At 47.2% G+C, this 12,918-nt stretch overlaps 1 protein-coding gene across 2 annotated transcripts in view; it reads right to left on the bottom strand.

Moving 5' to 3' along the window:
- The window catches only part of LOC123766430 (vitellogenin), a 37,596-nt gene that overhangs the window by 21,736 nt on the left and 2,942 nt on the right, over positions 1–12,918 (bottom strand). The window contains exons 2-3 of one of the 2 annotated variants that reach the window (XM_069308199.1): positions 9,097–9,342; positions 462–649 (exon numbers count right to left, since the gene is read on the bottom strand). In XM_069308199.1, coding sequence (XP_069164300.1) covers positions 462–649; positions 9,097–9,342 — 434 coding nt within the window. The remainder of the gene's footprint in view (positions 1–461; positions 650–9,096; positions 9,343–12,918) is intronic. The other variant, XM_045755533.2, reaches the window with a different exon arrangement.

Genomic DNA, 12,918 nt, shown 5'->3' with positions numbered 1-12,918 from the left:
CTGTTTAACTCAACAGTAAAATGTGTACTTGGTTGTAACAACGATTCTTCGCGGCAGGGGATCGTATTCCAGGGACCTGCCCGAAACGCTACGCGCACTAGTGGCTGCACAAGAATGTAACAACTCTTGTATATATCTCAAAATAAAAAAAATGAATACTACAGCAAGCCTTGTGGCCTATATCAAGCAGATTGTATTTAGTGTAGGCGGGTGATGTGTGGAGCCCTGAGTCGGTGTCAGCTGGAGGCCTCACGACCCCTACACGACTCACTTCAATCCCAGGTTACACTACTTTTAAGGCATATTGTGGTCCTGTGGATTAAGGTGTGTGCTTGGGAATACCTAACCTGAAGGTTCGAATCCCTCTCATTTCTCCTACTAATTTTCTCACTGAAACAGCATATTAATATTTCTTTTTGCATTATTGTTATTATTATTATTATTATATGTATTATAATTACCTCTGTTAAGGTAAGATGTGTGATGGTGGTAAAGGAAGGGAGAGAGTTCTGGAGGGCAGACGCGACGCCCTTCTTCATGTTGAGGGCCCAAGACTGGTCGTGGGGATGGCTACACACGTGCTGGACCCGGCCGTCACGGACCGCCACCAGCAGAGGGTACCGTTCCAGCAGGTCAGCACCTGCTGTACCTGAAGGTAGGTACAGCGCCTGTAGTAAGTTCAAGCAAGTTACAGTCACAAACACGAATGGAAAAACAGAGTGTGATATGAATGGTAGGAGCACGTGGAGGTAAAGCAGTGACTGGGAGTGTGCACGACCACCACAGGGATCACCAAGGAATACGAAAATGATAATATCTCTGAAGTAAACATGTTATAAGGGGGGGGGATGAAACAACTCCTCACACAGTTTATTTATTTATTTATTTATTTATTTATTTATTTATTTATTTATTTATTTATTTATATACAAGAAGGTACATTGGGTTTGTGAGAATACATAGCATAGTATTTACAATCTTGTAAAGCCACTAGTACGCGCAGCGTTTCGGGCAGGTCCTTAATCTAACAGATAATTTTAAGTAGGTAAATTCTAGCAGAATTAATAAAATGATAACAAATACATTACAAGAAGAAAATGAGATGAGAGAGAGAAGAGTGAACGACAAATTTATAATCCTGGGAGATTTCACTCACTGAGGCTTGATTGAGTGACAAGAAGTGTACACAGTGGCCCTGGTACACGGAGAGCAAGGTTGGTGGACATGATGAACGTAAACGTCCTCATACATGTCATAGAAGAAACACGAGCAAATGAGAGAAGAGATAAACCAGGCTAGACACCATCTTGACCCACCACGGGGCTGTAGATGAGAAAACAGACCACTAGAACTCAGTGACCACTGTGACCGTAAATAGTTCCACTGTAAAGTGAAGCACAAGGAGAGGATAGGAGACCAGTACACAGGGAAGGGAAGTATACCTTGAGGTTATCTTGAGATGATTTCGGGGCTTTAGTGTCCCCGCGGCCCGGTCCTCGACCAGGCCTCCACCCCCAGGAAGCAGCCCGTGACAGCTGACTAACACCCAGGTACCTATTTTACTGCTAGGTAACAGGGGCATAGGGTGAAAGAAACTCTGCCCATTGTTTCTCGCCGGCGCCTGGGATCGAACCCAGGACCACAGGATCACAAGTCCAGCGTGCTGTCCGCTCGGCCGACCGGCTCCCCTCCCAAATACAAGAACAAGAGTGTTTTGTAAAAGAAGTGCCGTGGGAGCCACGACTCAGGAGCAGGTCTGTAACACTGTAAAAGTGTTTGGTTTAGGTTAATACATACATAGAGTACATGAGTCACAGACAAGGATCGGAGAGGCGCCAGTTGTCTGCCTGAGATCTCACACCTCTAACCGTTAACGACCCCAAGTGACCTGAGGTCAGATCATGATAATTTCACCTTGCTTCCGCTAAGCGTATAATTGGAGCCGGGTAGCCTTCAAACATGCCGACGTTTAAGGAGTGGCTTGGTAGTGCCGGAGGCTATCTACTTGTGGGCGGAGTTAGCTACTAGGTTCCCCAATATAAACTCGGAGAGCTATCCAGCAAAAAGGCAATAGGAGACCGGCCAGCGGAGCAGAGCAGAGGCCAGCCGTCGAGATAGGCCGTCACCAGACGGGGGGTGACGCTGCCTGAAAATTGCAGACCCCCCCCCCTCTCTATTCAACTTAGACTCAGTCCTCGGTGAGTGAACATTAAGGTGACTTGGTCGTGTTTACATATGTTGTGTGATGATCAGGGGCAGTCAAGTTGTAGGGTTCTCGAATTCTTGGATGATGACTCTCTTTAACATTTTAATTGAATTGCTAAATTATGATACTTCATGGGAAATATAATTATGAATTTATTATTTAAATTGTGTTTAACTTTGTTCCCTAGAGATTTTGAGTTGAGGTGAGAAAGCCTCTGTGGTTACTGGTTTCATGATATTAACGAGTACATGTTTGGAGTTGATACATGGTACAGAGGGAACATACTAATAATGAACTCATGATAACATCTTTTGAGAATTTTGTGATACAGGCAAGTTCCATTCCTTGTCTTGTGTGTAATGATCATGAATGGATGGTGGCAGCATTTCGTCTTCTACTATCTACTCTTCTACTTCTACCTATCTACACCTCTCCCTCCACCCATCTCTAAACTCTCACTTTCAACTAATGACCCTCCTCGCTCCTCCCACCTCCCTACCTCTTACCCCAAACCCTCACTAATTACTTCACTATTCATTTCTTTCCTTTCGTTTTCTCTTATACGTTTGTGGCAATGATTATGTATTCTAGAGTTCTCTCTAGAGTTTCGGGTAACTGATCAAGTGACGGCGCCTTGTAGTCTTAGCACCTAGGTAGTCGAATACCTAGGTTACAAGGTGTTGAACGAGAGAGGTTGCCTTAGGAACTCTGGGAGTGCTCTAGAATAGTTAGCTAACTGAGGACGGAATAACGGACTAGAGAGAGCTGTTTCCCCCGGCCTCGTTAGTTAACTGGGGGGTGGAATAATGGACAAGATAGAGCTATTTCCCCCCACCCCCCCGTTACAATGTTGGCAGCGGTGTTGAACAATGTTGTAGGCTAGTGTTCATTTAACATTGTTCAGTCCCACGTGTCTTTTTGCCGCTCAGGCGCTATCAGGGAGATCTTGACAGGTGTTTTACTTTCGCGATTTAGCGAGTTTTTTCAGGTTAGGAGATAGTGATTCTCTGGTGTTGTGTTTAGTGATTTTGTGAGTTTTGTGTAGTTCAGGGAATGTTCACCAGAACTTGCGTGTGTAGTGATTTATGTTAGTAATAAGATTTGGCGATTTTGGAACTTAGCGGTTGGTGGGTAGTGGAGCTCACCTGAGTGTGACAGGTGACCTCGCATGTCCCACGGGGACACCCAGCCACCGCTGGTCTCCAGGTCAGTGGGGAGTGGCAGGTGTAGTTTTTAAGTAGGGGTTCTGCTCAGATTATTGCGATCGACTGTTTTACTCCATTTGAACGCAATAACCCGAGGTGTACTGGTATTGTACAGCATACTAGGGGGAGGCTTAGTATGTCAGTAGACTTCACGTTGGGGACGCTCGACGTTAGATAGTCTGGTCACAGGGGGTGGCAACAGTTTGGGGTTGTTGACCGGCGGAGATGCTAGGGAGACACTCTGGGTCACGTAGGTGGCTGTAGGTTAAGGGTGGGAGTAACGTTTAATTATGTACTTAAGATTAGGAACGGTACAGTTAAGTTAGGCTAGTGTTTTGTCTATTAGTGTTGATTTTTTTTTTGTATGACAAGTTAAAAGTAGTGATGACCTTATTCTCTCTTCTCTAACTTTACTCTGTTACTGTTTTATGTTCCACCAAGTCAATATCATTCAGAGTTAATTGGATTATTAAAATTTAAGTGTAGTTGTTGCCAGGAGGAGAGCTTATAATTGGACTGTGTGAACCCTATACAAACTACAGGGTCACACAACAAGATGGAACACGGGTATTGTTGCCTTTCTGTTCACCCACAGGTGGGAGCCAGAAGAGAGGAGAGACGCACATACAAAAGAGGGAGACGGCTGCTGTGTACCACACTCAGGGGCGTTTATCACCACCACCACGACCAGCCCACTACCTGGAGGTCATGGCTCCACCACCACCACCACCCCAGGGGACCCCAAGATGCAGCCCTCTCGGTCGGTCAACATTGGTCTACCCTGTGGACCCCAGGACGGACGGACCCCAGTGGACCCCAAGACGGACGGACCCCAGTGGACCCCAGGTCGTTCTGCAGACGAACCCAGACGACCCAGTAAAGATGGAAGAGGAACAACGACTCCAGTCTGTCCCACCAACATCGGTCTACCCAGGACGGACCCCAATGGACCCCAGGTCGCTTGTCAAAGACCCATGGGAGGAGGAAGAGAGAAGAAAGAAGAGAGAAGAAAGAAGAGAGAAGAAAGAAGAGAGAAGAAGGAAGAGAGAAGAAAGAAGAGAAGAAAGAAGATAAGACAAGCTGAGTGAGACACGATGCCTCGTGTCCCTTGCTGGTATCAGCATCATTGCATGGAGCGTAATTGCAAGACAGGATCGTTTGCCTTAACTGGCCGCCCCTCCTACAAGCATGTTGCTCTGTTGAGTGATTCTTCCTGTGTCATGCGGACTTGATGTGGCTGTCAGAAGTAGCTCTCTGAAGGAGGCGTGCTGGAGCAACAGGGAGGAAGAAGAGTAGGATGGGATTTCTACTGTTGGCAACTATATGAAGGTCTCGAAACTTGTAGTCCCTATAGCTGTGAAGAACCCCAATATACGTCTCTCATGGTGACTGACGTAGGGCCAATTACAGATCAGCTGGGACAACCGAATTCCACGGTCCTGTGCGCAGTTCAAGTAGTAACGGCTTTCGGGTTGACCAAGTGTTGTTGTGCGTTAACGACGGAGAAGCGACGGAGGCAGTTGTGTTGAAGAAATGTGGTACAGGATTATCTACAAGACCAAGCAGTGACGTCGCCCAGCCAGAGACAATGGACGTCTGTCTATATATTTCATTTTTTAGAGTAGGATGATGTATATTTGTTTAGCTAGGATGTATTCTTTTCGTTAATAAAGTTGTCGCACACAGCTAGCTTGCTTTAGCAGTGTTGCAAAAACTTTATTTTCGGGGAGAAGGGGAGATGTAACACTGTAAAAGTGTTTGGTTTAGGTTAATACATACATAGAGTACATGAGTCACAGACAAGGATCGGAGAGGCGCCAGTTGTCTGCCTGAGATCTCACACCTCTAACCGTTAACGACCCCAAGTGACCTGAGGTCAGATCATGATAATTTCACCTTGCTTCCGCTAAGCGTATAATTGGAGCCGGGTAGCCTTCAAACATGCCGACGTTTAAGGAGTGGCTTGGTAGTGCCGGAGGCTATCTACTTGTGGGCGGAGTTAGCTACTAGGTTCCCCAATATAAACTCGGAGAGCTATCCAGCAAAAAGGCAATAGGAGACCGGCCAGCGGAGCAGAGCAGAGGCCAGCCGTCGAGATAGGCCGTCACCAGACGGGGGGTGACGCTGCCTGAAAATTGCAGACCCCCCCCCCCTCTCTATTCAACTTAGACTCAGTCCTCGGTGAGTGAACATTAAGGTGACTTGGTCGTGTTTACATATGTTGTGTGATGATCAGGGGCAGTCAAGTTGTAGGGTTCTCGAATTCTTGGATGATGACTCTCTTTAACATTTTAATTGAATTGCTAAATTATGATACTTCATGGGAAATATAATTATGAATTTATTATTTAAATTGTGTTTAACTTTGTTCCCTAGAGATTTTGAGTTGAGGTGAGAAAGCCTCTGTGGTTACTGGTTTCATGATATTAACGAGTACATGTTTGGAGTTGATACATGGTACAGAGGGAACATACTAATAATGAACTCATGATAACATCTTTTGAGAATTTTGTGATACAGGCAAGTTCCATTCCTTGTCTTGTGTGTAATGATCATGAATGGATGGTGGCAGCATTTCGTCTTCTACTATCTACTCTTCTACTTCTACTATCTACTCTTCTCCTTCTACCTATCTACACCTCTCCCTCCACCCCTCTCTCAACTCTCACTTTCAACTAATGACCCTCCTCGCCCCTCCCACTTCTCTCCCTCTCACCCCAAACCCTCACTAATTACTTCACTATTCATTTCTTTCCTTTCGTTTCCTCTTATACGTTTGTGGCATGATCCTATATTCTAGAGTTCTCTCTAGAGTTTCGGGTAGCTGATCCAGTTACGGCGCCTTGTAGTCTTAGCACCTAGGTAGTCGAATACCTAGGTTACAAGGTGTTGAACGAGAGAGGTTGCCTTAGGAACTCTGGGAGTGCTCTAGAATAGTTAGCTAACTGGAGACGGGATAACGGACTAGAGAGAGCTGTTTCCCCCGGCTTCGTTAGTTAACTGGGGGGTGGAATAATGGACAAGATAGAGCTATTTCCCCCCACCCCCCGTTACAGGTCTGTGCAAGGCATGATGGACTTTGCGCCCCAGAAATATTCAGAATTGAACAATATATTCATTCCAACATTAAGCAGCAGTGCAATAATGATGTAACAACCAAACCACTTCAGAGTGACATCACGAGACACACTTCAGTTAGCGATACAGTAACTAGACAAGATCGGACAGGGAAGGAGAACCAATGAAGAATAAATACAGGAAGCACTAACAAAAGGAGACCACGACATAACATCTCAACTATCTAGATAATCTAGAAAAATGATCGCATGAAAAAATAGAGTGACAATTTCTATTTCTAGAAAAAATGGAAAACAAAATGGTAGATATCGTTGCACGTCTATCAACAGAGTACCACACTAACCAGGAAACATCAGCAGCGTGTGCAAAGCTTGCGATCATTCGCGTCGCCTGAGGCACCTGTACAAGGAAGCTATAACGACGTTAAACACACACTACCTGTCTTAGATCACAATTGGTGTCTGATGCCCCGGTATAGACTCTCCACCACAATACAAACACCAACACTTCACAACGTCTATAAAGATTTATCCCACACTACTATTTACTATAACATACTCTGAAGTTAGAGAACTGAGATACCAGGAAAGGCTGAGAGAACGCAGGAAAGGCTGAGAGAACGCAGGAAAGGCTGAGAGAACGCAGGAAAGGCTGAGAGAACGCAGGAAAGGCTGAGAGAACGCAGGAAAGGCTGAGAGAACGCAGGAAAGGCTGAGAGAGCGCAGGAAAGGCTGAGAGAACGCAGGAAAGGCTGAGAGAACGCAGGAAAGGCTGACAGAACGCAGGAAAGGCTGAGAGAACGCAGGAAAGGCTGAGAGAGCACAGGAAAGGCTGAGAGAGCACAGGAAAGGCTGAGAGAACGCAGGAAAGGCTGAGAGAGCACAGGAAAGGCTGAGAGAACGCAGGAAAGGCTGAGAGAACGCAGGAAAGGCTGAGAGAACGCAGGAAAGGCTGAGAGAGCACAGGAAAGGCTGAGAGAACGCAGGAAAGGCTGAGAGAACGCAGGAAAGGCTGAGAGAACGCAGGAAAGGCTGAGAGAGCACAGGAAAGGCTGAGAGAACGCAGGAAAGGCTGAGAGAACGCAGGAAAGGCTGAGAGAACACAGGAAAGGCTGAGAGAGCACAGGAAAGGCTGAGAGAACGCAGGAAAGGCTGAGAGAACGCAGGAAAGGCTGAGAGAACGCAGGAAAGGCTGAGAGAACGCAGGAAAGGCTGAGAGAGCGCAGGAAAGGCTGAGAGAACGCAGGAAAGGCTGAGAGAGCACAGGAAAGGCTGAGAGAACGCAGGAAAGGCTGAGAGAACGCAGGAAAGGCTGACAGAACGCAGGAAAGGCTGAGAGAACGCAGGAAAGGCTGAGAGAGCACCGGAAAGGCTGAGAGAACGCAGGAAAGGCTGAGAGAACGCAGGAAAGGCTGAGAGAGCACAGGAAAGGCTGAGAGAACGCAGGAAAGGCTGAGAGAGCACAGGAAAGGCTGAGAGAACGCAGGAAAGGCTGAGAGAACGAGACCTCACCATGACCGCTCAAAGAGAAAGGAAAGATGGATTATGATGACGACATACAAGATTCTTCAGGGCACCGATGGACCCGATAGGAGACAAATGTTTAGCATAAAAAGAGATGTCCAGGGTTCGAGTCTCCTAAAGCCCAGGTGACTGGAGTGTTTAGCATGAGTGTGGACAGGACGAGAGGACACGGGCGTGAACTAGACACTCAGACGAGCCGTAGGAATGCATGCAAACCCTGCGTCAGTGTAGGTGTAGTAAGCAAGTGGACACAGATACCAGCAACACCATGCATACTTTCAACACTCAGTATGATAACACACACGAGGCTCTCTGTGATAACTCACCCAGTGACAGGCCAATCCCAAATATGCTTAACCTCACTGAACGACGCCCAGCCATTAACAAAGCTTACCTTGTGCAGACGATGAGCCACAATAACGTGGCTGAAGACATCATGACCAGACCACACACCAGATGATGTTGAGACGACCACGTTTCCCTGCGTCCCGGACCATTATCAAGTCGACTAATGCGTGTAACGTCGATTATCAAGTCGACTGATGCGCGTAACGTCGATTATTAAGTCGACTAATGCGTGTAACGTCGATTATCAAGTCGACTGATGCGTGTAACGTCGATTATCAAGTCGACTGATGCGTGTAACGTCGATTATTAAGTCGACTGATGCGTGTAACGTCGATTATCAAGTCGACTGATGCGTGTAACGTCGATTATTAAGTCGACTGATGCGTGTAACGTCGATTATTAAGTCGACTGATGCGTGTAATGTCGATTATCAAGTCGACTGATGCGTGTAACGTCGATTATTAAGTCGACTGATGCGTGTAACGTCGATTATCAAGTCGACTGATGCGTGTAACGTCGATTATTAAGTCGACTGATGCGTGTAACGTCGATTATTAAGTCGACTGATGCGTGTAATGTCGATTATCAAGTCGACTGATGCGTGTAACGTCGAGTCGTCACACGATGGGTGACAACCGACTCGACAACGGACCAGAACAGACCGGAACGTCGACGTCTCAACATCTTATAATGTGAAGTTTGACCACCAAAGCTCGCCCTCACAACCCCCCCTCACCTGAGACTCCGTCCACAAGGAGGTCCTTCATGACAATAGCCACATCACAGGGGGTGACCCACACCACCTCCACGCTGGAGGACCACTCCGTCGCCGCCACTCCGCCCTCCACGCCCTCCACTTGGACTTGCGCTGTACCCGAGTAGGAGTAGTAGTATGTGTAGCCCGGACGGTAGGTCAGCCTCGGGGGACCAGTGATGTCACACTCCAGGGAACACCGAGGTGCAGCAGTCGTCCTCCACCCTGCTGAGGCAACCTTGAGTGAGGGTCTGAGGTGCAGAGGAGAGTATGAGGTGCAGAGGAGAGTATGAGGTGCACAGAGAGAGTATGAGGTGAACAGCGAGAGTATGAGGTGCACAGTGGAGTATGAGATACACAGTGAGAGTATGAGGTGCACAGAGAGAGTATGAGGTGCACAGTGAGAGTATGAGGTGCACAGAGAGAGTATGAGGTGCACAGTGAGAGTATGAGGTGCACAGTGAGAGTATGAGGTGCACAGTGAGAGTATGAGGTGCACAGTGGAGTATGAGGTGCACAGTGAGAGTATGAGGTGCACAGTTGAGAGTATGAGGTGCACAGTGAGAGTATGAGGTGCACAGTTGAGAGTATGAGGTGCACAGTGAGAGTATGAGGTGCACAGAGAGAGTATGAGGTGCACAGTGAGAGTATGAGGTGCACAGTGAGAGTATGAGGTGCACAGTGAGAGTATCAGGTGCACAGAGAGAGTATGAGGTGCACAGTGAGAGTATGAGGTGCACAGTGAGAGTATGAGGTGCACAGAGAGAGTATGAGGTGCACAGTGAGAGTATGAGGTGCACAGTGAGAGTATGAGGTGCACAGTGAGAGTATGAGGTGCACAGTTGAGTATGAGGTGCACAGTGAGAGTATGAGGTGCACAGTTGAGAGTATGAGGTGCACAGTGAGAGTATGAGGTGCACAGCTGAGAGTATGAGGTGCACAGTGAGAGTATGAGGTGCACAGAGAGAGTATGAGGTGCACAGTGAGAGTATGAGGTGCACAGTGAGAGTATGAGGTGCACAGTGAGAGTATGAGGTGCACAGAGAGAGTATGAGGTGCACAGTGAGAGTATGAGGTGCACAGTGAGAGTATGAGGTGCACAGAGAGAGTATGAGGTGCACAGAGAGAGTATGAGGTGCACAGTGAGAGTATGAGGTGCACAGAGAGAGAGTATGAGGTGCACAGTGAGAGTATGAGGTGCACAGTGAGAGTATGAGGTGCACAGAGAGAGTATGAGGTGCACAGAGAGAGAGTATGAGGTGCACAGTGAGAGTATGAGGTGCACAGTGAGAGTATGAGGTGCACAGAGAGAGGGTATGAGGTGTACAGTGAGAGTATGAGGTGCACAGTGAGAGTATGAGGTGCACAGAGAGAGTATGAGGTGCACAGAGAGAGTATGAGGTGCACAGTGAGAGTATGAGGTGCACAGAGAGAGAGTATGAGGTGCACAGTGAGAGTATGAGGTGCACAGTGAGAGTATGAGGTGCACAGAGAGAGTATGAGGTGCACAGAGAGAGAGTATGAGGTGCACAGTGAGAGTATGAGGTGCACAGTGAGAGTATGAGGTGCACAGAGAGAGGGTATGAGGTGTACAGTGAGAGTATGAGGTGCACAGTGAGAGTATGAGGTGCACAAAGAGAGAGTATGAGGTGCACAGTGAAAGCATGAGGTGCACAGAGAGAGAGTATGAGGTGCACAGTGAGTCATAGTCAATCAAAATATCCAGCCGAATCATACATAGTTAATATATTTAAAAGGTACAATTACACATTCATGTATACGGAGATAGTACTAAAAATATGTCAAAGCTGTATTGCTTATAATAATTATTATTGATCACATTTTAAGTTAGGGCAATATTTAAACCAAAACAGTAAAACACTTAACGCTGCTCTAAAATGACAATTGACACAGTGAACATTGTGAAATGTAAAGTAATTATCAACAGAAGGCACCAAACCGGGAAGGTTATGTAGCACCATCAAATGTGAGGGATAATCAGAGGGCGCTAAATATCACCAAGGATGCCAATACGAGAACAGAAACGCATAAGGCGAACGATATCAAAAGTATCCGAGTCACCAAGAATACTATCGAGGGACAAGTGGCCGCGAGGGACGGTCGGAAAGCAAGAGACACGCTCGTCCTGCAAGTCAGGACATTCAACAAGAATGTGCACGACCGTAAGAGGAACAATTCAATTTGGACAATAAGGAGCACTTCATTAAGTGACCCTAAGTTAAACGTGAATAGCCAGTACGTAACCTAGCCAGATCCGTTTCCCACCGCCGGTTACGGTGGTAGGAGGAAGGCCACAGGGACACACTACTCTTAAGAGTACGCAGTTTGTTACCAATAACAGAAGACCAACAACCCTGCCAACGGGCAAGGATGGAGGAATGAATAACTGGGTAAAACTCTGAATAAGGAATACCTTTACGGGAGATGGGACAAGTGCTGATAGCTTCCTTAGCGTCAGCATCCAAACTCTCATTAAAAGAGACACTAACATGACTGGGAACCCAGCAAAACTCTACCTACTTAAATTTACTGGAGGTAAGAACCAGCCAATGTTGAATCTCGATGACCACCGGGTAGATCGGATTAAAGTACCCCAAAGCCACGAGGGCACTACGAGAGTCAACTACCACCACAAAGGAGGATTGACAACAAGAAAGCAGGAGACTAAGAGCATAGAGAATAGCATAAAGTTCTGCTGTGAAGATGCTAGCCTCCGGAGGAAGGCGACACACACAAGTGTGGTCAGGAAAAACAACAGTAGCCCACACCGTCAGCAGACTTAGACCCGTCGGTGAAGACAGAAACGGAGTGAGAGTGAGAAGAAAAGTGCTCAAGGAAGAGGCGTTTCAGAACTGTAGGCGGGGTAAAAGGTTTAGTAATGCGGGTCAGAGAAGTACAAAATATGGGAAGGGGGACCCTCCACGGGGGCAAGGACGGAACAATACGAGGAGAAACATTGGTAATATGAACCGAAAGAGAGTCTTGTAAGCGAGACAAACGGACAGAAAGAGGAAGATGGTGAAGAGGAACAGGAACTACAGGAGGGGTAAAAGTCAAAGCACGACAGAGGCGAGAGTGAGGGTGCTGTAAGAACCGCGCAAGATAGCGAAGACTGTAGCGATCACGGCAGTCCTGGAGAGATAGGAAGCCAGTATCAGCGTACAAGATGAGGGTAGGAGTTGAACGAGAGGCACCAGAGCTGAGGCGCAACCCAGTATGGTGCAAAGGATCAAGACGGCGAAGAGTAGAAAGAGAAGCAGAAGAGTAAGCAGGGCAACCATAATCGAGCTTAGACAGGACAAGAGAGAAATGCCAATAAAGGAGCGTGCGGCTATCCGCTCCCCAAGAAGTATGGGACAAAACCTTAAGTAGGTTAAGGGCCTTAGAGCATTCAACTAGGAGGTAACCAAGACAAACGAGTGTCAAAGATTAACCCCAAAAGCTTCGCAGAATCTTTGTACTCAAGGGGATGACCATAAAGTGACAGAGGGACGAAGGACGACATGCTTTCGGGTAAAAGTCATGGCACAAGTCTTAGTTGCAGAGAACTTAAAGCCATGATTGGTGACCCAAGACGACACGGCATCAATCGCAAGTTGAAGCCGCCGTTGAAGGAGAGGCGAATCATCACCTGAACAGCAAAGAGTAAGATCGTCGACATAAAGAGCGGAGAAGATGCCAGAAGGAAGAGAGGAAAGAAGTCCATTGAGGGCAACCAGAAAAAGAGTAGTGCTCAGAACACTACCCTGGGGCACACCTTCGTATTGCCGAAAAGAGGCAGAG

The sequence above is a fragment of the Procambarus clarkii genome, chromosome 62 (genome assembly GCF_040958095.1).
Source record: "Procambarus clarkii isolate CNS0578487 chromosome 62, FALCON_Pclarkii_2.0, whole genome shotgun sequence".
In the NCBI taxonomy this organism is placed as follows: Eukaryota; Metazoa; Arthropoda; class Malacostraca; order Decapoda; family Cambaridae; genus Procambarus; species Procambarus clarkii.
Note: the sequence above shows the minus strand (reverse complement) of the source record. Positions and strands in the feature narration are given on the sequence as shown.